This window comes from Trachurus japonicus, chromosome 22 (assembly GCF_045865225.1).
Source record: "Trachurus japonicus isolate A0001 chromosome 22, Traja_1.0".
Lineage (NCBI taxonomy): Eukaryota > Metazoa > Chordata > Actinopteri > Carangiformes > Carangidae > Trachurus > Trachurus japonicus.
The window spans coordinates 11683233-11710590 of NC_140928.1; the positions used below are offsets into that span (position 1 = coordinate 11683233).

General features: G+C 46.0%; 2 protein-coding genes across 4 annotated transcripts in view; one reads left to right on the plus strand and one right to left on the minus strand.

Annotated features, from left to right (window-relative positions):
- Positions 1 to 5946, minus strand: part of nrd1a (nardilysin a (N-arginine dibasic convertase)) — a 23177-nt gene extending 17231 nt beyond the window's left edge. The window contains exons 1-8 of the mRNA XM_085768239.1: positions 5835 to 5946; positions 4863 to 5139; positions 4039 to 4291; positions 3656 to 3737; positions 2262 to 2415; positions 1470 to 1543; positions 1195 to 1290; positions 880 to 1002 (exon numbers count right to left, since the gene is read on the minus strand). Coding sequence (XP_085624365.1) covers positions 880 to 1002; positions 1195 to 1290; positions 1470 to 1543; positions 2262 to 2415; positions 3656 to 3737; positions 4039 to 4291; positions 4863 to 5077 — 997 coding nt within the window. The 5' untranslated portion in view covers positions 5078 to 5139; positions 5835 to 5946. The remainder of the gene's footprint in view (positions 1 to 879; positions 1003 to 1194; positions 1291 to 1469; positions 1544 to 2261; positions 2416 to 3655; positions 3738 to 4038; positions 4292 to 4862; positions 5140 to 5834) is intronic.
- Positions 5947 to 6030: 84 nt separating this feature from the next.
- Positions 6031 to 26957, plus strand: LOC146963587 (SLIT and NTRK-like protein 3). 3 transcript variants are annotated; one of them, XM_085768240.1, is made up of 7 exons: positions 6031 to 6178; positions 14788 to 15068; positions 15258 to 15509; positions 15735 to 15850; positions 16129 to 17058; positions 18544 to 18763; positions 25436 to 26957. In XM_085768240.1, the coding sequence occupies exons 2-7, from the start codon at positions 14853 to 14855 to the stop codon at positions 26648 to 26650; spliced, it is 2949 nt and encodes a 982-aa protein (XP_085624366.1). In that variant the 5' UTR covers positions 6031 to 6178; positions 14788 to 14852; the 3' UTR covers positions 26651 to 26957. The 3 variants fall into 3 exon arrangements, with proteins under 3 accessions (XP_085624366.1, XP_085624367.1, XP_085624368.1); XM_085768241.1 differs by lacking the exon at positions 6031 to 6178 and adding an exon at positions 10794 to 11535; XM_085768242.1 differs by lacking the exon at positions 6031 to 6178 and adding an exon at positions 11405 to 11665.
- The last annotated feature ends 401 nt before the right edge of the window (positions 26958 to 27358 follow it).

Here is a 27358-nt window from a genome sequence, read left to right on the forward strand (position 1 = left end):
CCCTATAGATTACAGATGTATATCCACATGTATTATAAAGATGTTAAATATTGATTAAATGTCAGCACATTCGGTGTTTCTAAGTAATGTAAACAAACCATGAAACAGCATCAACACCCATTATAACTGCAAAGCAGCTACTTGATGCAGGAGAGATGGAGACTCCAGACTTCTGCCTTTTTGTTTACACATTTTGACATTTAGATTTAAATTTCTGCTGCTACAGTATTTATGTTTATGCCGTTTTTCTGCATTACCAGTGCAATGTCATCTGTGTATACTGTACATAATCAGTTACTCAAAATATTCACATTCTGTAACTTTATACAGTAGTTTGTTTGTAACTGACAGAGTCAGTGTCAAATTACACAGATAAAAGCTGTTGCAGAAATCTGCAACTATTAATACTCCTGTATCAATGGCAACAGAAAAACATACCATTCTACAATAGCACCTAATGCTGGTTATGTGACACGTTTATCAAACAAGACGTTGCAACATGAGAAATCTGACTTCAACGAATGGCAGATTCAGCAGTTTCATGACAATGATTTTTCTCACAAAACATCATCATTTTACTTGTACACAGAATTTAAATAGATGTGATATTTTTGGTGAAACCATGAAAAAAATCTATATACATATAATTGCACTTTATTTTGAGAAATAAAGCAATTCCAAGGAATGATTATCTACACTTGGCTTCACACGGATGAAGTGAATCATTATTAGAGCTGTGAGTAATGATTGTTTTAATTGTTGATTAGTCTGCAGATTGCTTTTTCATTTTTTTAAATTAATTTGCAACTTGACATTAATGAAATCGATTACCAACTGTCTAGATGCTGAGACGTAATGACAGGCACTGATTTTTCTAACCTTTTGACTGCACAGCCAGAGTCATGTAGTGGGCAGAGTAGTGTTTCTTCCAGAAGGCCCGCAGCCGCTTATACACATTGATCTTCTTCTTCTTTGGCTCCTGTTTCAGAGTCTGGGCATTCCCTGGTGTCGTCACAAGTAAGCAATCAATTCAGCGTAGAGAGGGGGAAAAAAAAACAATTTACAAATGTAGGGATATCAACAAGAAAGGAAACTTGGCGTTGGTCTCAGTCCTCCTGTTTGTTATTGCTGAACATACCCCAAGGAGGCCCTTGCGTGTATTATGTGTCCCAGTGGTTGTGTTTGCCAACTCACCCCAGCAGAACTTGCCCATAGGGTGTCCAGTTTTGGCCAGACTGCCAAACAGCATCTCCTTCCTGTGGGAGTCTGATGGCTTGGCCAGCTGGTACTCTGACAGACAGACAGACGGAGAGACAGAAAAACTCAAGACGACAAGAGGAAGACGCCGATCGATGGCGTGCAAGAGGGGCTGCGTGTGGAGAGCACAGCGACGCGGGCTGACGGACGGAAAGTTTAACACCTAGCGCACACAGCTGAGAGTTAACCTCTCAGTCGGACAAGAGACTCACCGCTGTCAACGGCCTCCACCTCCCTATCGATGGCGTCCCGGATCATCAGGGGGCAGATGAAGAACTGAGCCCACCTAAGCGGGTGATAGGACAGAGAGGCCATAATCAGGGGCAACATGCCAGGCAGATGGACAGGACAGGACACAGGTGAGACGGGGACAATCAGTTGGACAACAACACACGCTGATTCAGCCAGTCAATGTTGTGCCAGTCTGTTCGTACACATGGCAAGACAGTGTTACACCATATTTTTCTTTTACCCATCAAAGACCTGAATATAAAACTGTTGTTTTCCTATTGTTAACATTTTAATCATGATTCATCACATCCCCTTGTTTTGATAGGTATTAGTGAAAGTGATGTATCTAAATACTGCTGGGGCAATGCGTTTGGGTGCCATCCATCAAAATAAATCATGCAATAATGTACGATGAAGACATTTGCAGTGGGAATACAGCTGAAAATGTGAATCAGGCGACAGGATAAGATGAGTCACAGAGGACGATGTAACACAAGCCGGAACCATCTCACAAACCATCTTTGTCCAACAGATTAACATTTAAGGTTGTGATGGTGCGTTTTCTCAGTGTGCATTACAATATCAAGAAATGGCTTTTTGTGTCACTGGGTGTTTAAAAAGAGATTATTTTGTGGGTGGGATGTAACTGTTTAACATGTTTTATTTCTCCCTTTCTTGTTTATGTGTAAATCATCTGATGGTTCTCCTGTGAAGTCCACTTCTTCAGAGCAACAGCTCCAAAAAACAACAACAACCTTGTGATGCTTCCTCACCTGTCAAGAGCCTCTTTGAAGTTTTTCCTCTGGACGTCAAACTGAAAGATGGTCCTCTCGCAGTCGGTGGAGGCATTGTCGCTCCCTCCATGCTTCTTCAGGAAAGCATCAAAGCCGTTTTCAGAGGGGTACTTCTCACTGCCCATGAACACCACTAGTGGAGGAGGGGGTGGGGGGTTGTTGGGGAGAAGAGGAGGAGGGGGAGAAGAGGAGAGTAGACATTATAAATCAAACATGTAAGGAATTTAAAAGAAAAATCCACCAAAGCTTCTTGGTGATGTGCCTCGCATTTGCGATGGTGTTATTTATGTGCAGAGCCGGCCAAACACAGTGTTGTGTTATACTTCTAGCTGAGCCACAACACAATTTGATAGCTCTTCTTTTTTTTCAGATATGGCTGCACACATAGCTCTAGATACTGCTGCGAGCATTCGGTGACAGTTTTGATGACACTCGGTAAGAATGAAAAAGGACTTCTTTACAGACTGGCCATTTAGGGACATTGTTCAACAATCACATCAGTGGAAGAAGACAGATCTAACAATTTCTCCACTGACAGCAGCATCAATAGAGTGCAATGCAATTCAGAATTCACTGGACGTGACTGAGTCTTGCCTTCTCTTGACCGGAAAAATCTCTTGCCGTCGTGCCCACACTTACTGCAACAAGCTCTTTCTTGTTCTCTATTAGTGGAGTTGGGAGTGGAGGACCAACCAGGCAGAGTGGACACTCTGAGGGGCTCTAAAAGCCCCATGCTTTATGTGCGCAATTTGGTGGGTAGTCAATTAATTATTCGTTTGTTCTCCAAATTCTGTAAAATGTGCCTCTAAAGCCCAATACTAACTAAAATGATGAGGGCCATTAGAAACTTAGTAATCCTACAGCTCTCCCACACACAGAGAGCCAGAGTTTAAATCTGGTAAGAAAATTATTTTGAAGCAATATTGTTATTCACAACAAAAAGAAACAAAAAAGCTGGTTTATAAATGACCAAAACAGTCATGCAGAAAATCCTTTGCATGTATCGCTTCTTGTGTAGTCTTCTGTGTGAACTAAATGGGTATTTGGAGGTGATTGGATGGATACACAATACACAGAGGAGCAGAGGGAAAAGTGGGTCAAAAGAAGCCCAACAGCTCTTTTTTGCCCCGCAGCCTGAGTTAATCTGGCCCTAGGAGGAGGGTATTCTGGGAGATGTCAGTTATTATTAAGTGAAGTAAAACTAGACAAAACAGACAAAGAGGGCAATAAACTGCATCTGGTACGCATTCAAAAAACTGTGATCAGTGATAGGAAACAATGCATATGAGGATGAATAAGCAAATCCAGTCAAACAAACAACGTGAAGCACTTCTCAGAAGAAATGACTAGAATATCTCAGGTTAATTACTCACTGTGCTCCAGAAAGTGGGCGAGACCGGGGAGGTCACCGGGGTCACTGAAGCTGCCAACTCCAACACAGAGCGCCGCTGCAGACTTAAACACACACAGGATACGGAGCCGTTTTTTTTTTTTTTTTTGGGAGTCTGGCTGTGCACTTGAAAGAACAAACACTGTCAACAAAACCCTCTAAAAAAAGACCAAAGCTGACAAATGAGTTGATTATAATAACATGTATTTCCTTTGTAGCTGGAACCTGATTGAAGTACGCCAAAGAGATCTATTGTTGTTAAAACACACACGACTGAGTCACACTGTTGAACTGGTCCACACGCTCCCCAATTACAACAAACATGTTTGTTTTGTTTTTTAATGCCACAAGCTCTAAAACTGGTACCTGTTTCTCTGCATTTGCTTTCTTCTTCTTCCCCTCGTTGTCATCATCCTCATCGTGGTCGTCATCCTCAGACTCATCTCCAGATTCATCATCTTCACCTTCTTCACCTTCCTCATCTTCTCCTTCTTCTTCTTCTTCCTCCTCTCCTTCTTCATCGTCATCTTCTCCATCAGAGTCCTCGTCGTCTGATGCTGCCGGCCCACTGTAGTCTGAGATGAGCAGAGCCCGCAGTCCGTTCTCCAACACGACGTACCTGAGGGGAAGTAAAGTCAAAGGTGAAACGGCGTGGAGAGAAAACACTGTTGTACCATGATGTTTTACAACTTTCATTGTTTTGTTCTTATTTCAAAAACAGGCTGTTAAATCAAATGTGTCTTTTGCAGACTCCATCCACGACCCTTCGAGACTCTCTCTTGCTCTCACTGCTCTTTCACTGCAAAAAATTTTGAGTGTGTGTGCCCCACGGAGGCCAGAGGCACTGGTGTGTGCTTATAGCATGAAATCATCCCATCAAACTACAATAATACTGCACTGATCCTGCAGGAAGAGAGGCTCAATATCATTTTTTTGGGGGATCTGGGTTAGTGGATCTGGGTCATTTTCTCAGCACTTTCACATTCATGAGTACAGAGAAGTGTATCCCCTGATGAATATCAGAGCACATGAAATCATATTAATAACAATGACTGAGAACAAACTAAATAGAGGAGATAAGTCATCAGCAGAACTAGAGTGCAGTGCTAATTGAAATATTGTGCATCCAGTATGAGAGCATTTGGATGTTATAGTCGCTGAGGAGTGCAGGAGATGAGTCCTTTAGCTACCTGTACTGCTTGGGGTCACTGGGGGACTTGATGATCTCGCCGTCTCCAACATTGTCCTCTCCTCCTCCTCCTCCTTCACCTCCTGCATCCTCCACAGCCGGGCTAACCTCACGGGCCACCGACTCTTCCGGATCTTCTGCTGAGGCTCCGACTACTTGGACCGAGCCCTTGGAGTCAGACGCCGCGGCGTTTGTGGCCTTGTTTGTCTGCGGCATCCTCGGTACAGATGATGATGGTGGTGGTGATGATGATGATGATGAGGCTTTGGCACTGCGGGCTGACAGTGAGGCGCAACCATAAACAAGAGGACAGCTCGCTGTCACCGGTGGTAATTTACTCCTCAGGCCGGCAACACACCGTGTCAGCCTGAACAGAGCTATGATGAAGACCCTCTCTGACACACGAGTGAGGGGAGAATGAAAGCCCACAGACCCAGTGGGACCAAAACAACACACATTAACCAAGACTATCTCTCTCTCTCTCTCTCTCTATGGCAGAGGCCTATAGGTTTGAAACTGAGCTGCCACACACACACACAGAGAGACACACACATACACACACTAGACCAGCCAGCGCCCACAATACAGCTATTCACACAGGCTGTCTGGTGGTTTCGCTCTATTCAGCTGGATGTCAGCTAAAACACGACCCAGACCGACCACCTCCACCAAAAACTAAGCCTGTCATCCACGAAGCAACAGAAACATAAACTACAAAACACAACAAACACCACTCTCTCACCCTCACTCTCACTCTCTAACCCTTACAAAAGATAAAGTAAATACTATATGAGTGCTACAAGCTAGTAGTAGAATTTAATATTGTCAACATATTACAATTATTCTTTGACACAAGCTGTAACTGCCACGGGTGGGAGTTTGTTTCAACCCGAAAGAAAACAAGACAAAAAGAAGAATAACTTTTAGGGGTAGTTCTAGCTCTCAGACCGGTGCAACAACAACATATCCATACCTTCCTCCCGGCTCACACAGCAGAAGGGCCTCAGCAGATGTGAACGAGAGTGTGTCCGAACAAGGAGCGCTGTGATTGGCTGAGAGGAAGCGGACTCTTCCTTATGCTGACTCCTGATTGGCTTGTGCGGCAAAGAGGCGTGGTTTCATTGGTTTGGAGCCTTCCACACGTGTGTGCGCGGTGCAGTGACTAGTCAGGAGTGGTTTCGTTGTAGGAAACTGCAGGGACGAGACAGAGGCAGCGACAACTGGCCACCTGGATGTAACCGGCAGCTGTTCGCCATCTGTTAATGCTTATTGGCTGCTATAGCTACAGAGTGTTCAACCGACCACATGTCACAACCGGTAAATGTCATAATTGGTCGTTTTTTTTATTTATATATTTAGTTATATATTTATTTTTAAACCTCCTTAGAGTTTAACAGGGTGTGCACTGCACTGTCTTGTCAGCTGCAGCCCCCGTGACAGCCTCTGTGCTCCGTGAAAAATTGTAATCGTGCATCTTTAAATGCACCTGTACACGGCTGTGAACCGGGATGATTGGTTCAGGGGGGCCGCTAGGTGGCAGGCATAGGCCACGAGGGATGGAGGGTTAATTTTACACCTGACTTTTGAAGATGGCCCAAGATTTACACGCTTGTTAGGCTCTTATTAAAGGGCTACCACTCTGTATTTTCCCTCCCTCCCTCATTCATATGTGAATCAGACTTGGGTAAAACGTGAAAAAATTGGGGTTTATTTGAAATGTAGCCTATAGAATAGATGAATACAAATGAGTATGGTGGAAAAAAATGATTCAGCTGATTTACATCAGTAATATACACTAATCCAAACCTCCAATAGTTAAAAACGCAAACCTTATCATGAATAAGCCACATTGACATTTGTCCAGTGCCCTTCCTCAGCCTCCCCTCTGCAGAGTGTTGGCATTTCACCCCTCCGCTGTGCCAATATGTCCTCCCCCTCACTCACAAACTCTTCTCTCTCTCTCTCTCTCTCTCTCTCTGTCTAAAGCCAATCTGATTTGCCCCTGGGCCTCTGTCGGCAGAAAAGAGGTGATAAACACCGCAACCATGACAACCGGAGAGCCAGACACATGCCCGGAGTTCCTGTATCCTAATGGCTTAACTTGGCATCCTCTCCTCCTTTAATTCATCAACTCCATCCTTCACCTGAGCTGATATTAATACACTCGGCAGCACAGGCGAAGAAGGTGCTGTGGTTCCACTACAGTCTGAGCTCCGTCTTCATCTTCTTCAGATAAGTATGTCTGTCAGCATGCAAGATGAAACTGTACTGTATGAACACTATAAAAAATTACACAACCCTCAAAACAGAGCTCCGATAATAGTCACTGTTTAAATATTTTCTCAGTCCCATTGAAATTAACAGAAATGTTGACACATTGATTCTCCCCAACCTGCTTGAGAGCTCTGAGACAGAGAGTGAAAGTACTGGAGCTGCTATTCCCAAACATATCCTATTGATCTCTAATGGAGCCCTTGTGAAAACATCATGAATTATGTTTTCAGAGCAAAACTTCTGGCACCACCAGGCAAGGCATAGCTATTGTAGCAAGTGCAGAGCCATTGCTTGGCTGAAATTGCTGTGCTGTGGTAATAGCGAGGATAAGCAGCCTATTAGAACTGTGTGAAAGTGTTTTTTACGTGACTCGCCACGGGAAAACTTTCAGAGCGCAAATGGCAAATGTTAGTGATCGATTGGATAGGCTTCTGCAAACCATGAAGCTCCCCTTGAATGCCAACACATATGGCCTTTTCATGGTAAGGTATATTGTATTAGCGCAGCTGCAGCGCGAGCCGTCATAATTCCTCCCCCTTATTTTTTCCACTTTTGTGCCCCTCTCTATGACTGAGCCCAAATTGAAGCTCAGTTCGGGCACCTCGGGCCTCCCCAGAAAAATGTGTCTGTGATGGAGAAAACGCAATGTAGAATGCAGCCAGCTGAATCATTGTAGGTATTATGAATTTGTCCCCCTCGGTCAGCTTCCTGTAGAGTCATTGGAGGCAGAAGCAGCAGCCGCCGCAGCAAAGACAGTCTTTACCTTAAGATTTCAAGGGGGCAAGGTTCCCATAGCAACTGATCTGAATCCTAATTAAAACAGGAGATTTGATTAATTAGTTCAACGGTGTATGTGTGTGTAAGAGAGACTACGAGTGTGTGTGAGTGTGTCGCATGGCTCCTTGTAATGTGCCATGTGTGTGGGAGTCATGTTCTCGTGAGTCACAGTGTATCTTGTGTTTAGTTATGCTAAATGAGGAGGGGGTGTTATATGCCAATGTGCGTGCATTTATATGTGTGTTCATGAGCCTGTGGGTAATCCTGTGAATCACTACTGTGTTTTCAGCACGTGTGCTCCTGTATATGTGTGTGCGTGTGTGTGTGTGTGTGTGTGTGTGTGTGTGTGTGTGTGTGTGTGTGTTTCATGTCTCCCTGGAGGCTTGTCCTTGCCTGCAGTACCACTGTGTGAATCAGAGGTGAGTCCTCTGGAGTTGCCCTCTGCTTTAATCTGGAGCTAATGACAGAAACCACCTGCCCTCCTGGCCATCCTCCCCCCACTCTCCACCTATATCTATCTACTCCCTCTATCTGTTTGCTCCCCTCTCCCTCTGTCCTCTCCCTTCACCACATGTCTCAGCAAGCCCCTCAACTTCCCTCTGCTCATTGCCTCTCTTTCTCTGCATCTCCCATCAGCCTGTTTCTTCGCCCTTCCTTTCTGCTCCTCCCCTCCTCCCTCTCTCTCTTTCCACCCCTTCCCACAGTGCACTGGGTGCCCTTGCCTGCCTCTCTGATTGCCTCTTCCCACTGAGTAACTAAAGACTGGGGGCAGTGTGGACCCCCAAAGAAACCAAAAACACGTGTAAGGAGACAGTGCAACAGTATGCGAACAACGTGTAGCTTTAAGGAGATTTCCTGACCCGTGGACTGGCAGGGGAGGGGAGTAAACCACACTCTTACTCCTGTCAGTGTGTCTGCTTGTCCTCAAGTCTGGAGTGTGTGTTCATTCATGCATGCAAGCTAGTCCCAGTGGAGATCTTGTGAGCAAAAGTATAATTGGAGAGAGCTGCAAAAAAGGAAAGGATGACCACTTCCTGCAGTATGTCTACAGTGGAGCAGAGGAAAGAGTGAGCGGAGAGGAGAGGGAAACAAAAGGCAAGAAATCAAAGACAGAATGGCATGTAAACCAATCTAAATTGACAAGAGCCCACAGGAGAATCAAAGTAAGAAAATAAAGAAGGAAGAAAGCGAGTGAGGAAGAGGGGGAGAGAAAGAGGGAGAGCAGGAAGGAAGAAAGAAAGAAAGAAAGAAAGAAAGAAAGAAAGGGGAGTGAAAAAGAAGGAATCAAAAGTATGATCTGAGAGAAATAATTCAGAAGGGAGAAAGGAAAAGGCTTTGGAGAAGGAGAAAGCGGAGGAGGAAGAAAGGAGAAGTGGCTGAAATGAAACAGCATGAATCCTCATCCATTTCAGCACCGGACAGCTCCACCGACAGCACTAGGCCAGTATAAATAGATCCCCTACTTTAGAGGCCCCTTCAACGCTCCAAAAAAGTGCTTTATGTGCTCAGAGCGGCTCCTGCCCCTAGAGAACAGACACGCAGGTATCTGATGCTGCCTGATAACCATCTTCTCTCGGTTCCTCTCCGTTTGTTTTCTTAATTTAGGGAGGCTCCACGGTTCAACGCCGGCACCGCGCTGAGGAAAGCACGTTTTTCTGCCCATGTTCTCCGTCATGGCCGTTGTTGCACTGGGAGGTAGAGAGACGACACACAAATCTGACATCCTCAAACTGGAAGTATCTGGGCACCAGATAGACTTATGCATCGTTGAAGCTTCTTTACGTGTGTGAGCTGCAGCCCAGCGTATCAGAGGTGACTTATACGTGCGGATGCCATCTCCACAAATGCGTGTGATCTGTGCATACATGCCCCGCGCCTGCTGCCAGCCTGTTTCCATTGCGAGTGAGCATTAAGTAGGCTTGTGGGGAGGCTGTAATACAGCCTAATGCACCTGAGAGCCCTGAAATCTATAACCATCATCTACATCTTCCTGATATTACTGGAACCGTCTCTGTTCCTGTTTCTGATAGAAATCTCCAGGGAGAGCTTTCCCCTCCACTGCTGTAGGGAGAGGATGGAGAAAGTGTGTGAGAGAGAGAGTGTGTGTGTTTGTGTGTGTGTGTGAGTGTGTGTGTGTTAGGGAGAGATGCACCTCTCCATTTCCTCAAGGTGATTCACCTTAATGCACGCTGAAATCAATGTGAAATTGAACTGAAAATTGAACTTTCAGCTCAGTAATGTGGAAGACATGTTGTTATTAAATCTTTTCCTATAGCCATGAAACCGGCCGACTGATATTTGAACGCTTTTGAATGCTTGTTTTTTAACCAACACCATTGGCACCACTGGTGTCCTTGATGGAGAGAGACTCTGCCATTGGTCCACGGAGAGAGAGCCCGGGCCTTCACGAGGGGGCTCATACCTGTCACTTAAAGGGAAGTATTGATGGAGCATCAGCCACCTAGCAGGCTGTGATTAGCCGGCGTGGGAAGCTAAATTCAGTGTTGGTGGGGGGGCGTCATTGATCTCAGTCCTCGCGCGGCATCTGTTGCGCCCACCACCTCCATTTGGTGAGACAGGTGTTGTGATGCGGACCGTGGAAAGTTGCAGGCCTCCCTCTAATCTCCGCTTTCTACCCCCCTCCCCCCCTCCCCGCCCCATGAAAGTCACCACAGTTTTCCCGACTGATGCTGCGTGCGTGCTGTCTCTCTCTCTCTCCTTCTCTCTCTCTTGCGCGCGCGTGTGCATGCCTGCGTGCGCGCGTGTGTGCGCGACGAAGCCAGCTGGCACGAGTCGCCATGGTAACACACACCGGTTTCACGAAATCCGTCGGTGCTTAAGGGCAAGAGGAGAGATGAATAAACTAATGAGATTATAAATTATTGTCGGTATAGCTGAACAGTCGGGGCATTTTTTACCAGACTGCACACGAGGGCAACGTGAGGAGAAAGTTTATGGGGCCCATTGTCTGTGACTCTGTTGTGTCTTCTGTAATCTGTTTATGATGAGCAACTGAACTGGCTGCTTTGATGAGGAGGAACCCACCCCGCGCGCTTTTTATGCCTCATATACAAACTAGCAGTTGCGCGCCGCCTTATTGCATGATTAATTCCGGCGCCCCCCCTCTCTCCCCTTTTCTCCTCCTCCTCCTCCTCCTCCTGCTTCGCCACCCCTTCTCTTCTATGAATTACCCAGTTGTGTTGGAGATGAAGAGAGGCTTCTCCATCATTACGCAGGCTACAACTCCGCGCGTTGGCCGCCTGTCCAGGGGTCCAGTGCCGCAGCTCCCACGGGCTGCACTGTGGAGAAGCGGACCTGCATCCTAAAGCCAATCGGTTTGTTTTTCCCTCTCTCTTTCCCTCTCCTGCTCTCCCCCTCTCTCACTCTCTCCCCTGGTTTTTATCCTCCACCTCATTGCAGTCTTATCACGTCCCCCCCTCTTGCTCTGGTCCTCCCCCCCCTCCCTCCTTCCCTCTCTCCCTCCCCATCCGCCTCAGCCGCTACAGGAGCGGAGAGAGAGGGAGAGAGAGAGAGAGGAGTGCGGCTGAATGTGAACGACATGTCGACAGTCAGCCTCTAAAGTGTTTTCTCGGTCGTTCCCCAATTCTTTGGCGGCGGACTGAGTGAGTATTACCCGCATCCCTGCTCTGCTAAGCGTCGCTGTGTGGATCAGAGAGGCTGGTGGGGAGAGACAGACAATGGGGAATGCAATTGGATTGCGTTACTCTGCCAAGGATTTTCATACATAGCCTGGTAAATGTCTTAATAGGTTCTGTTAATGACTAGGCTGTTAAATTGGTCATGCTTTAATTCTGCTAACTATTGCAATTTGTGAGCTGTAATGTTTGGTGCTAATTGATTTTCTTGGAGGGCTGTGGGCTATCCAGGCTGATAGCCCCATACATTTGATCAGTAATGCTGCTGCTTGCCTGATAGTGCGGGTCTGTGCTGGGGAGCAGGGGCCCATGTAAAAAGCCAGTGTGAGGTTTGGTGAGGCTCTGTGTGTATGTGTGTGTGTGTGTGTGTGTGTGTGTGTGTGTGTGTGTGTGTGTGTGTGTGTGTGTGTGTATGTGTGTGTGTGTGTGTGTGTGTGTGTGTGTGTGTGTATGTGTGTGTGTGTGTGTGTGTGTGTGTGTGTGTGTGTGTGTGTGTGTGTGTGTGTGTGTGTGTGTATTCTGACGGACAGAAAGGACAGAGAGGTAGACACAGGAATTATGTGACATGAATAATATGGTGAAGAAAAAGCAGTGACCGTCATCTTTGGTCCGCTTGCGTCAGTGTGCAGGTCTAGAGGAGAGAGGAGGAAGAAAAAAAAAACTCAGTGTCAGAGAGACTCAAGAAAGACAGGGAGGGAAGCCACACCTGTGTCAGGCCTGTTTTTAGATGGACAGGAAAAGATAGAGAGACGGGTGGATAGATGGATAGATGGATGGATAGATAAATGGACGGATGGAAAGATGGATGGATGGAGTTTTAAATTCTGCTGTGCTGTCACCACTCAACACATAAGTCCTTTCCTCTCTTGTTAACGTAATGATGCAGAGCTATGCCGACTGCTGACTAGTCCACTTGGCTGATTGGAGAAAGAGGCTTGAGTGTTGACTGTGTTTCTTCTTCTTAAGGGGGGGAGATGGCCGTCCACCAAAGCAGAATCTAACAGGAGGGATCCCAGTGGTCTATCTGGACTGGGTATTGATCCCCCTCCATACGGGGAGGGAGGGAGGGAGGGAGGGAGGGGAGGGAAGGGAGTCGGGGCCCGGCAATAAACAATGCATTTCTTGGATGGAAAAAACGAAAACCTGCTGGGACCCCGAATGGGCCGTGTTTCATATTGTATTCCAGTTTGTCAAACACTATCGAGCACTTTGGCATAGATTCTCCTGTGTTCTTGCGTGTGAAGCCTACATGGTTCAAAACAGTTCTCCCTCCTCGTCTCACATGGCAGTAACACATGCTCTGCTCCTGTTTTCTTTTTTTTTTAAGTACAGTAGGACTTGTCCAACAAGTATTGCAGTGTTAACACGGGTTTGTTACGAAATCTCACACTCATCTACACGTGTCTCGCTACCTGTTTCTGTACTTGGCAGGCTATAAAAGCCTACTTTTTGGATATGGTTTGACCTTTCTCACATTGTTTTCAGCACACGCACTCTCTCCCTCTGTTTCTCTCTCACACAGACACAGATGCATGTAAGTTGGCTCCAGCGCCGTTTCTCTGAGGCAGGCGTACATTGTGTGCAGGGCGAGAGGAGGGCTTTGATGTAATCAATATCAGATTTCAGCGGTTTCACTGTGAGCTCTCATCCTGAGTGGCAGCCTTGACTGACTTCTCACTGCTTATGCAATCCCACTCCTCTCTCTCCCTCTCTCTCCCACCTCACCCGTTTCCTCTTCCTTTGTACCTACTCTCTGCCCATTACTCTTCCTTTATCTGTCTGTCTCTCCTTTACTCTGTTTCTTTTCGCCTTGTTCCCTTCTTTCCACCTCCTCCTCCTCCTCGCGTTTGCACCTCTCCCTTCATCTCACCCCCCCACACCCCTCTCGTCATAATCATCTCTGTGATTGCTCTTCCTTTCCCGGGCGGTGATGTTTTCACTGCTGCCTCCTTGTCTAACTCGCTGATGCTAGATTATTGCTGTATGATTACAGCTACCATACCATCATGATCATTATTGCATTTCGCATGGCAGTGTTCAACACTGTATGAGCAGATCGAGATGCTTTATCCAATTTAGATCTCATTAAGTCTTGAGAGGAAATATCCCCCCATGCAAGACTCACATCTCAGCTGTTCTTCTCCTTTTCTTGTTTTTGTTTCCTGGACTGCTGCAACTCCATTCTGTTGTTATTGCAGTGCCACCCTCATGGTCATCATCATCCCTGCCACCGTCAGTTCATGCTCCCGCTCGTCGCTGCTCTGCCTCAGCATCACATCAGCCCTTTTGAACATTTTTGAAGAGTTTTGATTTGCAGAGTTGCTTTCACTCCACTGTCATTATCACAATAATGACTATGACAGGACTTGATGGCTGTTGATAACCTAACATACTCTGCTGATTGATAATATGGGGGTATTTTGTGCCTCATCCTTCTGTTCTCTGATTGCCATTCATCTTATTAAATGGAGCAGTTCATTAGACCAGAAGCATTACGGCTCTGATTTGCATCTACCCATATTCATATTGCATACATTAAAACAACACATGCGTGACATTTCAGCTTCACCGGGCATTGGAGAATACAGATGAATATATTCATCACAAGTCCCCCCCCCCCCAAACACACATACACACATACACACACACACACTCTACCTCACTCACTTGTCCAAAAAGCCACTCAGGAAATGATAAAACGTGATTCACAGGTGAACTAAGCCACGTGTTTGCCTTTGTTTTGCATTTTCAATGTCACCATTTAAATTTTTAATTCAAAAACAACATTGTCGCAGCAGAGAGATTGTTTGGCTTCTCGTTTTTCAATCAATATCTCCTGTTTTTGTGATCCGCCATAAATCCGAAGGCCTTGTTTTTTTTACTATGCTACATACAGTACGGCTTTTGTATGTTTACCAGAGTTTAGATCATATCACGGCGATACCGTGGCCCCCAGTTGGCCTATACATCATTATTCCAATGTAATGTAATTCTTTGCCCATGGCGCTCCGGTCTGTGTGATTTAACTTTTATATTCTGACTGCTTTGGTATGCTTGTGATGTATCATCAATCTGATTCATCCTGAACTGACTTTTGCTGTTGCCGTTCTGGCTGTTTGCCCTCTTTTAACCGTGGTTGTGTGTGTGTGTGTGTGTTTCTGTGTGTGTTTCTGTGTGTGTGTGTGACTGTATGAACGTTGCCGGGCGTTTGCCATGCAGTGCGGTGAAGGGCCGATGTCGGGCTGTAGCCCCAGGCTGCTGAGCTGAGAGGGAGAAGCAGGAGGATGCAGTGGGTCACTCTGGCAGTGGCCCTGGGGTGTGTGTGTCTGTCCTGGGCGTCGCACACCCCCACCCCCACCCCCACCTCCACGCACACCCCTCTGGTGGACAACTCCGAGGAGGAAGTGGACGAGCCGTGCTTCGAGCCGTGCACGTGCGAGGTCAAAGAAGGCGTGCTGCACGTGCACTGCGATGGGCGGGGCTTCACCAATGTCAGCCAGGTATCACTCTCACTCTCACTCATTAATATGCACGTAGGGCCGCACGGTGCTTTATTGCGCCGTCATTTAGCTCATTAACATACCGTATCTCCACGGCTAATATCCTGTCTCTAACGCAGCTTTTTTTTTTTACTGTTTAATTCATGTAATTAATATGATAACTAATCAGACCCCTAATTAATCACCCAGGTGTCACAGTCGTGGGTCCGCCCTTTCAAACTCAACCTCCAGAGGAACTCTCTGAGGCGTCTCTATAGTAACGGGTTCCAGCACCTTGGCAACGCGGTGTCGGTAAACCTTGGCAACAATGCACTCCAGGACATCCGAGTGGGAGCTTTCCACGGGCTGGCCAAACTGAGACGCCTGTACCTCCACGAGAACAAGCTGGAGGTCTTCAGAAACGACACCTTCGCCGGCTTAGAGGCTCTGGAATACCTCCAGGTAGAGCTCCAGACCATAATCCATGTCGGTTACCCGTGATTGACGGGATCATTGACAAGGTTGTTGCACAATGTTACATCGGGCACTAGCTGTTAAATTAGTCGTAGCGGTTTGCAGCTGGTCCGAGCGGAAGAAATCTCTCTGTGCGCCACAGCTTTCAGCTTAGTCTGTTTTTCAACTGCAGCAATTATATGTTCATCACATTTTCTCTTTTCCTACCTGCAGGCCGACTACAACGTGATCAAACGAATAGACAGCGGTGCTCTGAGGTTCCTCTACAAGCTCCGGGTTCTCATCCTCAATGACAACCTGATCCCTGTCTTGCCTGCTCATCTATTCAGGTTGCATTTAGATTATTTTACTGCAAAGCTTTTGAATCATGCAGGGACTGATCTGTAGAAATATCAGCGTCAGACACAATTAGCTGGTCTGGACTGAGGTTGAATTAATGTTTCTGTGGCATATTATTTCATATCATAAGAGGGGATTAATCATCAGATAAAAAGCAGATTTCACAGAAATGAAATGTGTGAACCTATGTTTTCTCTCACTATCACATTGTCCTTTCATCTAACCTAGCTAACTATCCCCCTGCTTTTCCTCCTCCCTGCTGCACCAGATCCGTGTCTCTGACTCATCTGGACCTGCGGGGAAACCGTCTGAAGAGCCTGGCATATGCTGGGACCCTGGAGTACGTCGGTCGCTCCCTGATGGAGCTGCAGCTGGAGGAGAATCCCTGGAACTGTGGCTGCGAGGCAGTGCAGTTACAGCAGTGGCTGGGTCAGATCCCTTACACAGCAGTAGTCGGGGACGTTACCTGTGAATATCCCTTCCACCTTCACGGTAAAGACCTGAGGGAAATCCCTCGGAAGGAGCTGTGCGCTGACCTGCCGGATAAAGAGCTGCAGGCAGAGGCGGGCGGTCCTTCGGCGGGATCGCAGCCCCAGCATTTGCCCCCGAACTCCAAACCCAACTCCCATCCCGGGCGAGTCAGGCCGACCAAGCCCTCCTCCATGGTGCACGGCTCCCGCCAGAACACTCACACGTCCTCCACGTCATCGTCCTCTTCCTCAGCGGAGCGTAAAGACAGAGACAGGCACCCAAGGCCGACTAAAAGGCCCCGACCCTCCAGAACGTCCCCTACGTCTCGCAGCCTGATGCCCAACCCGAATCCCCCCGTGGCCGGCTACCAAACACGGCCCCCCATCCCCATCATCTGTCCGCTGAGCTGCACGTGCAACCTGCACATCACAGACCTCGGCCTGACCGTCAACTGCAAGGAGAGCGGCTTCCTCAACGTGTCCCAGCTCACGCCTCGGCCCCTGAACGGCCGCAAGCTCTACCTGAGCGGAAATCTAATCCAGAGGATCTACCGCACAGACTTCTGGAATTTCTCCAGTCTCGACCTGCTTCACCTGGGGAACAACCGCATCTCCTACCTGCAGGAGGGCGCCTTCTCCAGCCTGCCAAGCCTGAGGAGTCTCTACCTGAATGGGAACAACCTGGAGAGGCTCAGCCCACATGTGTTCCTGGGGCTGCAGAATCTAAGGTAAGATGTTTTTTGTTTTTTGTTGCTTTTTTTTTTGCTTTTTTCTCGCTGGAAGCTTTTGGATCACTCGCAGCATTTCAAGCACTTTGTTGTCACCGCACTTCAAACAAATCCACAGACTGAACCCACATGTCAGCTTAGGTATTTAGACATTTGTTTATAAGTATGTGAAAATTAATTTCACTGTAATACTGGCGTAGCACAGAGCAGAACATTCTGACAACTATTGTGCCGGAGTTTGATTGAAATGAAAGGTGCCCATTCTCTTCCAGGGTTGTCATTTGTTAGTCACGCTGCCTGATGGCTTTCTTCGGCTGAGGTGTGAGTCTGGCATGAGTGACAACGTGAAAATTAATGATTTTTTTTTTGTTTGGTTCATTTTTTTTTTGTATTCACAAACAGAGGTGTTGATAAGGCACCGAGACGTCTGGATGATGCCAGGAATCCGCTTCTCGGAGAAAGGCTTATTATGAAGAAAAGAAAAAAAAGTCGTCAGAATGATGCATATGTATCATTGTCAGATTAAGCTTACAAATATAATTCCTCTGCAAATAATGCATACAGCAAATATCTTAAGTCAGCAATTGTATTTATTCAGCGAATTAAACACGGTGGAGTTTGATTAAGACAACAGGTCAGTTTTGATGTGAAGCTATATAAAGACTAAGGGATTGTGGCATAATGCTTTCCTATTCAGAGCATCATTCAGCCATTAATTTGCAGCTCCATTGTCTCTGTATTTCGAGGTAAAGTTGAGAAAATGTAGAGACCTATTAATTTGACGATTAATCAATAATAAAGATCCTCTCTGGACATTGGAGAAGTTTTCCTCTTAACCTCTCGTTAGCCTTTGTTATAGGGCGAGTGAGCGCTGCAAGTCCATTTAAGCCACATCTACTACTTACTTAATTCAGCAATGGAAGTAGATTGGACGACTAGCATGCAAGGAAAAGTCTGTGCTGATTTCTGTGATTGAAAACGGAAAGTAGAGAAATTCCAAGTTCCTTAAACTGAACATGATGATCAGGAGAGCCAATGCAAGTGGAAGTAGTCATCAGTGTGAAATTACACAATTCCATTTGATACTGATCAGCTAATCAGCTGTGAGCAGGGAAAGTGCAGATTAAATCAAATTTCAGTTATGACTTTTTTTTTTAACATAAATATTCAGTGGTGTAATTATCATGCTGGGGTGTGGGAGAGGTAAATTACCTACAGAATACTTACAAGATAAATTGATTTAAAGATTCATGCTGTGTCCTAATCAAGAATAAAAATGATGTTTTTGCAGCAAGGTGAGACAAAGATGGACCTCACTGCTGCGTTTCATGTGTATTTACTGTCCCATTTCACCAGAAACACTGGAAGACACAGTGGTGACATCACTAACATAACCATGCCCCATTTATATCCCCATATCAATAGTCTGTCTTCAGTGTGCAGACATATAAACGCTGTAACACCGTGCTCTTCTTGGTTTTATAGGTACCTTTATTTTGAATACAACGAGATCCGCGAGATAGATCCTGGGACGTTCGACTCCATGCCATCCCTGCAGCTCCTCTTCCTCAACGCCAACCTCCTGCAGAGCCTCCCCCTCGGCGTGTTCTCGGGGGTTAATCTGGCTCGACTCAACCTGAGAAACAACCACCTTCTGCACCTTCCTATGGAGGGGGTGCTGGAGCATCTCACGGGACTGGTGCAGGTTGGTGGAAAAAAATCCAATGCTGTGTTTTTACTGAACAATCGAGGCGATTTCAGTGCGGGTGGATGCTCGAAAAAATGACTGCTCCTCCTAACCTGTGTGTGTGCGTAAATGAGTCAGATACCTGGCATGAGGCTTTTAGCAAATTTAGGGCACATAACGTGCATTTTGTTGAGCAATAGTGACAGGGTGAAAAATGTGAGATTACCAAATTGGATAACCGCTGTTGATTCACGGAACGAAAATGAGCGTAATTATACAGAGTATATTTATTTCAAATGTCATTACCAGGACACATTATATTGTCACCTGACGGAATAAACAAAAACAAGCAGAAATCTTGGATGGAGCCAAACCTGCATTTAAAACTCGGGGCAGCCCCTGATCTCCTGGTCTCTGGCACAGCTGCGGTTTTCTCCATCATCTGCGTCGTCTGTTGTTCTGAGAGCTCCGCTGCGGCATGTGGGACCGTGGCTGTGCCTCAGGTATTCTAATTGGAAAATTGCAATTGACTTGATTTGCATAAGTGGTCTTAATAAATCAGCAGCTAAACTGGAGAAAGCTGCACCCCTCAAGTTTTTGAGTATGCTTATAATTAACGCACCTCTTAGTAAATAGACTGTGTAAACGTTAGGTATTAAATTCACTGTTTTTTGTTTGGCCTCGCCTCACACATTCGGCTGCAGCACTGTGTGGCTGGCGGCCGCACACAATGCGCCGATAAGGACCGAGCCCAAGGTATTACAATTTTTTTTTTCATCCTGCCTCCACTCACTTCAGCAAATTTAGTGTACCAGGCTTTTCTCGGAGAGCCAAAGTAGAATGAGGTATGGTGGGTGTGGATTACCCCTGAATGTCATTGTGAGTTACCATTTTTACTTTGCTCCATGAAAAATTCCTGATCTTAGGGAGTGTGGGTGAGGCTTGCAGTTCACATGCTGTTTCTAAATGTTTGCTCAAGGGAAGGACGACGGTGGTTTATGCAGCTGTAGCAACCATGTAGAAGTGTATTATATTTTTGTGCCATTCTACGCCTCTGATGTCCAAGTGCATTAAAGCATTCACCAAATGGAAGCGCACTGTAGGCCCATATTCACAAAGCCCAGCGGTATCGCCATTGTAGTGCTCAAATTCTGTGGCACAGTAATTGAATTCATTCATTTACCGGGTTGTTATTACTCCGACAAAGCCACATTAGCGCTGCCCATGGACTGCAGAAAATAATGTGACAATGATATCACCTGTTGACTTACTGCTGGCCTGTTTGAAGCCTGGTTAGTGGGGTTTTCTGGGTGCTGGCATGTGTTTTTGGAGCCAAAGCTCACGCAGTAAAATCAAAGGGTAACACAGATGGAAGCAGGATGAAGCTCACAGCTGCTGCAAAAAGCACTCCATTTTGATAATCATAAAGCAGCGGCATGTATAGCTCAGACTCGGTGTTGCCATCAAGGACAGGATTATCCAGTTTCGCCCACTTACATGAACTGATATTTTTGAAAAACTACCGCCCTTGATGTCTTTGTAATTAAAAATAATCATTAACATTGGTGACTCATTAAGAGGAAATTAAAATACAGTGTCTATAGTTTCTTAACTAGCGAATTAACTGTAAAATAATTATAAACTTCAGTTAGATGAATCAGCGTCTGAGTGGGTGCCAGAAATAATAATAATAATAAACTTTATTTGTATAGCACCTTTCAAAAATAGACACGGTCTATGTATATGTCGAGTATCCTATATGTCTTTCTCAGTAAATGTAGTAAAAAATAATAAATGCACAGCACTCGCATATTATTGCCAACTGCAATGAAGGATTTGCCCACAGGAACATTTCACCTCGAGTGATGTCAGGTAGATAAACAAATCCACACGCAGGAAAGATTGATGAAAACAATACAGTGTTCACCAGGGAATGTTTTGACAGGAAACCATTACATTAATGCTCAGCACAGCTCCACCAGATTTTCAGGTTTTTCTTGACTTTCGACCCCTGTAGTTTGATTCCATCGGGCTGTCAATACATGTGTGAATTAAAAAAAAAAAATCTCATCCACCTTGTGAGAGCTCTGGTCCCTCACACACTTGCAGACAGTTGGATACGAGGACCAATACTCCTGTGCTGTTCACAGCACCACACTGTACTATTTTGCGCTTGTCAGTAGTTGGTAAGGGTACACGTAGCATAGCGTAAAGATTGAAAATGAATGAACTCACAGAACCTGTAAAGCTCATTTATTGACCTGATATCTTGTTTATTTAATCAAGGCAAAAAACAAATCAATAAAAATTGAAACAAAAATGATTTATGGGAGACAATGACAGTCAATTGTCATTGTCATTGTCACAGTCATTATCTGAACATCATCCCAAATCAAATCTAATGCAATAGAGCTCGTACCTCTGGCCTAGTGTGGTCATTATTTTCAGTTGGCTGTTTTACATCCTAACAGATATCATCATCTTCTTTTTTTTCTTCAATCTCAACATATTATAAACTGGAGGATGTGTTTACGCTGCGAGAAGAAGCTACATTTTCATGCAACATTGACCAATATTTGACTCGATATTTCCACAGAGCTGCAAAAAACAGGGGATGTTGTAACTAAACTGTAATGGCGCTCAGCTCTGAGCTGGTGTGGACTGTGACCAGTCCTCTGGCAAACACATGAATCAACGTCTTATGTCAGGATGGAAAGTGGACCATCTTCAGTATTTGTGATTAAGCATTAAATACCGAAGCCAGTTTAATTCCTGCCTCTGCACTGTTAGATTATCTCTTTTTTCTTTCAAAATAAAGGCAGGATTTTCTCTCTACTGAATGAGAAGAGGAATTGAAGTACTACTTCATTAACTATAGAGAGTGGATGATATGATATGACATAATTAGTATTAGACTTATTACTGCAATATTTTATTCAATATCAGTTCTAATATCCAGCAAAGTATTCACATTCACACATGTGAAAGTTGTATTGCATTTTACCATCATTATAGTCATATACAGAGAGGTAATGAACTGTGGTATTGGATTACTGACCAGCCTTTTATATAGCAGCTATGAAAAATAGTTTCCATTTAAATGTCCTCCAGCATGTATGTGTGATTTTCAAAAATAGCACAACTGTGTAAAAATATGATTCAAAACGGCGATGTCTGGGTGCATGTTTTTGTGTAGTGTTAGATTTCCCTGTTGGTAACATGGCACAAACACAGATTACGTCACGTCTACATACTTTCCAACACAGAAAATCCAGATATCTAATACAGCACCGTTTTAAAGTCGGTGTTTGTTTTCCCTCAGAATAAGAGATCAAGGGCTCATTTCTGGACTCACCATGTTGCACTGATGTTCGGCAGTCAGAGGCAGAGACGCCAATTTCTCCGCTGACAGTAGCCTCAGTGGACCAGAAACTCTTGCTCTTTGCTCTTTGCTATTACTAGTACCGCTCTCTCTCCACCTACACGAAACACAAACCGCAGGACAGAACAAGTTCATGCCCCTTCTCAAGGTGTTGTTGAAGTCACTCCAGGAAATATGGGAAATCGCTATCTGAGGGAGAAGTTGACGAGGCAGGCAAAAGGAGCACGAGTACACTATGAAAGTAAATTACAACACTTCAAAAAAGAAAAAAAAAAAGAAAGAAAGAAATAAAAACCTCCAGGTATTCGCTCGGCATCACAGACCAGTGATATACTACACAACAGTGTAACAGTATCCAGGAGTGAATTTGCTTTGACACATTTCTCTGGCTTTGTGTATATATAACGTCTCTCAAACTGTGGCCGCGAAGACCGTTTCCCTACACGTTTCTGTTGTGGCAGAAAGAGGTGAAACAAAAGAGGAATCAGATGGTCGAGACACAGGTGTCAGATGGGGGGTCTCTTTATTCCAACACGGCCCTGTAACCAGCGTAGGCTCGAGATATCTTCCCACATTAAAAAGAGTGACATGCCTTACAGAGCTCATCCTGTTTACCAGATATTTTGGCACTTTACCCCAAACAGGAAATGGGAGAGAACAGTTCATTTATTCATTCAGTTCATTATTCATTCATTTATCTTGAACTTTTGGTGACGTAACTTAACCCCTGGTCACGCACTTGGCTGTTATTATCACTATGGGTGTGTGTGTGGTGCAATTCCCTATTCCCATATTTCTTTGGCTTTCCCGTTGTTGTTTTCGACTTGTTTGGCGCCAGTACATGTCACAATGACCCAACTCAAATCTTGGATGGCGTGGCTTTCACATTATTGGCGCTCTATAGTGATGTGATGTGGTATATGCACTGTATTATTCTCCTACATTTCCCAGAGAAACAACATTTTGCATACACTGCAGATTCTTCTTCAAATGCGCTCCTTTTCATTTCTGCTCTGTGTGTATTATTCAAAAGACAATGAAACGTGTTCATCAGTATGTAGAAAGCTAGGCAAGCTGTCACTCAGGGGCTTCTCATCACCAGAGACTACAGCAAAGAAGCCCTGCTGCACCAGAACCTCCAAAAATCTGCTTATATTGACTATATTTCCGTGAACTAACTGGAGGAATCCTAATGACTGACAGGATATTGCTGTTTGGGCAAAGTGATCAATTATAAGACACATGGCTCGCTGAGAACATCCTGAATTTCTCCCTTGATGAGATTTTTCTTTATAGCTCCCAAGTAAAATTTTGGACAATTATTGCTTGATCTTTGATCTCTGTCATAACAATAAAAACCCACAAGAGAAGATTTACTCGTCTGTGGCTAAAGGGTGGAAGCTTCATCCAAAAGTGAAGTCATTATTTAAGTCAGGAAAATATATTTCCTGACCAAAAAAAAAGCTTTTCTGAATATGCAGCATCAAAAACAGTGAGTGTTGCATTCAAATCTATAACATTTAAATGAGAGCTGGTAGCTGGTTTTGCCTCATGTTGCTGTTAACTTGCTATATTTGACTTTGTAAGTGAACTAAGTTTACTAAAAGCCTCATTATGACAGAACTACACCGATTTTGTGCAGTTGAATTTCCACTACCGCTCCAGCACCTGTCTGGGTAACGGAAGGTCTGTAATTTCAGCTCGCACTGCGGCTTTGACTGACAAGCTGACAGCAAACCACACACTAGGTGACCAGGCGTGTAAATTGTAAACTGTGTTGGACATGTTGGACAGATGCTTGCAAAAGAGATGGGGGGGGAGACCTCTTGGGATCTGCATGAAAGCAAACAGAAAAGAAAACAGCGAAGGCAAACCTGGGAATAAAACGCTTCAAGAATTTCAAGCAGATGTGAGATTATAGTTGTGGAAGTTATGAACAGTGTTTATTCCAGTATGTGTTGTTGTTTTTTTAATGTTCAGTCATGCTACATCACAGATGTTGACAACAGTACAGAAACTTGCGAAGCAGCACTTTTTCCAGTGGACCTTTAATATAGTGGAAGTGTTAACTTAAAACTGCGGATGAGTGTTGTTTCTACTCCGCCTCCAGTCGCACTTATGTCATTATCAAAGCCACACAATGGCCCACAGTGGGCTGAAGTTCAATAAAGTGAAGGAGCATCCTGTTCTACGGCGTGAGGCATGGGGAAGAGGCCGTACCATGGCTCCCATAACAGCAATGCTGAATCATCTCAAAAAGCATCCATCTATTTCTGCAAGCCAGGGAGATGGTCTAACCAAATTAGCATGACAACATTTGTGCGAAGCTCCTTGGAAGTGTGACAGAGAGGATATCAGCCCTCGCTGCCAAAGTCATTGCTAAAGATACGGAGGAGATCAGTTGTGCAGACGAAATGACAGTGATGTAAATGATTCCCTTTGTGCATAATCTGATTTAGGCATTTCAAAGTGTGGCAAAGTGAATATTTGAGTTTGTTTTAGGACACGCAATCAATAGCTGGCAATGAGAAAAATGGATTTACGCAAATACCTATTGGATTATAGCGCAGGGGGAGAGTTGCATCACATCCCGTCTATTGTTAACAACAAAGTGCTGTGATATTCTCACATGCTCGTCGTCGCACAGGAAAAAAACAAAACCTGCCGATGAGTTTTGTGAATAACCACTTATGTAAACTCTGAGTGGTCTTTATTGTAAACTGAAATAGTCCCATAACCTGCTGTAGTACATGTGTGAACAGCTTTTTTTTTAAGAGAGCTTGTGTGGGTGGAACAAGTTGAATTGGTCCCTGCTCAGATCGTTTTCTATTATTTAGAATATATCATGCCTGTGCGCAGCCATTCAGTAAATGTAAGCATTTCAATGTTATGATGACCCTATAATGACATTATTTACATTAATCAGGGCTATCCAACCCGCGCATCTTTCAAAAAAAAAAAAAAAAAAATCATTTAGAGACACTTGCCATGGAGGAGAGCTGTATTCTATTATGCAAATGCCGAAAAACTCATTTCCCGCATATTCCACTAGTGAGAGGCAAAGGTAGCAGAGAAAATATCATTTTTCTTGTTGTCATCTTATTAGAGTGTTGGCTATTGCCTTATTCTTCAAGACACAAGACATTTACCAAGTAACTAATATATATCACAAGGTTGTCAGCAAAAGGATCTTTTTTTTTTTTCCCCCGTTGTTGTGATTCATGGATTTGCATTGCATGGCAGACCAGTAATTAGTCTTATTACTATTGCACAATGACAACGCGCTGTGGTGTTGTGTATTTCTCCAGGTGGACCTGCAGCAGAACCCGTGGGAATGCAACTGCGAGGCGGCGCCGCTCAAGCGTTGGCTGGAGGGCCTCAGCGCGGTGGTGGTGGTGGGAGAGGTGGTCTGTCACACCCCGGAGAAGACCAAAGGCGTGGACCTGCGCTCCCTCTCCATGGAGCTGCTGTGCCCCGAGCTGGAGCCCCAGGAGGAGCGCGAGGAGCAGACGGCCGCCTCCACGGCCGCGGACGACGGAGGCGCGTCGGCCGGCTACCCCGACCCCGGGCTGGGGCCGCTGATCCCCCCGGGGAAGGATTCCATCTCCCTGACGGTGTTGGTGCTCAGCCTGCTGCTGCTGTTCGTCTCGGCGTTCTTCGCCGCGGCGGCACTGATCGCCTACGCCCTGAGGAGGAGGGACAAGCTGCCGTTCCGTCGCCAGGGAGAGGTCGACCTGGCCGGCATCCAGATGGAGTGCGGGATCTTCACCGAGCAGTCGCACCACCACCACCACCACCACCACCAACAACAACAACATCACCATCAGCAGCACGGCCTCCCCGAGACGCCGCCGCCTCTCCCTCCGCCCGAACACAACCACGTCTACGACACCATCCCGCCCCCGGAAGGGACCGCGACGAAGGGCCCCGACCCCGTCGCCGCGGCCTCGCACATGTGTAGCAACCCCATCTACAAGGAGGAGCAGGACGCCGCGGTGAAGCAGCGGCCGCCGCGGCAACAGCAACAGCAGCAGCAGCAACAGACGACGACGTTCGCGGCCTCCAATGACGGCGAGGGAGGATACTGCTCGGCTGCAGAGAAGGAGAGGGAGTGGACTCTGGAGGTGTCGGCGTCGCCCATCAACACCGTCACGGGGGCCATGGGGCCGCTCGCCGGTCTCCACGGGAACGGCATCCTCTGCCCCACGGTGATCGACAGCCAGGGCCCCACGCCCAAAGTGGAACTGGTGGACTGCCTCTTCAGACTCCCGGCGCCGGAGTTCAGAGACCTGCCAGACCGGTACGCGAGGCCGCCGCCCCGCTACCCCCACCCCCACCCCCACCCCCAAGACCCCAAACAGGACAGCAGAGCCGACCAGACGCTGCTGGTCACCACCGTCAGCTCCACGTTGGCCGGCGGGAGCGGCGGTCAGAGCGAGCAGGCGCAGGCAGGGGAGCAGAGAGCCAGACTGAGGACCACACCGGACTACATGGAGGTGCTGGACCGCTCCTACCAGTTCTAACTCTCCTCCTCCTCGTCGCCCACCTCCTCTTCCTCCTCCTGCTACCCCTCTTCTCTCGTCTCCTCATCATCTCCCTCTCTGGTGATGAATCATCCAGTAACAATGACTCCTGTACAGAGGCTGGCGTGGCTCTGAGAGGAGCCTGTGGGGGAGTGGGACTACACTACACACTATGTTTATTCCTGGATAACGAGCTGAGGTCAGTTTTTTGTATTTTCCCCACTACTGGCATATAGGTTTGGCAAGGATTAGCTGATCCCAGATCTCTGCCTGGAGGCAAAAACTTCAGCTGCAGCTACTACAGTAATTTTTTTTTCTCCCTCCATTACACCTCACAATCGTAACAAACCAAGGCTCTTTCCTGGTGTTTTTTTTTTGTTTGTTTCTACTCAGCGGCACAATGAGCGGGAGACAGCATGGTGGTGGTGGTGGGCGTTAATGTTCATATTATCACTCTCAAAAAGACCTGCGTGGAGGTGAAACACACCAGCTCTTTGCAACATCCAACACAGAGTCACAAACTGTGACAGGCGGAAGGTGCGGAGCGAGCTTGGGTGGACACGCAAAGATGGAGAAGCGACAGAGACAAAGCGAGAGGGAGAGAAATTACTGAAAACAGCCAAGTGCCTTAGCAATGAACAGCCAGCAGCGTGGTCAATGCTTATTTTTCTATGAATACAGATCTATTTATCTAAACAAAGAGGTTTG

Bases quoted from the DNA above. Each gene is read 5' to 3' on its own strand.
- LOC146963587 (XM_085768240.1), top strand. From the start codon at position 14,853: ATGCAGTGGGTCACTCTGGCAGTGGCCCTGGGGTGTGTGTGTCTGTCC. The intron at 15,069-15,257 runs GTATCACTCTCA...TTAATCACCCAG, and splicing joins GCTTCACCAATGTCAGCCAG to GTGTCACAGTCGTGGGTCCG. The intron at 15,851-16,128 runs GTTGCATTTAGA...CTGCTGCACCAG, and splicing joins TTGCCTGCTCATCTATTCAG to ATCCGTGTCTCTGACTCATC.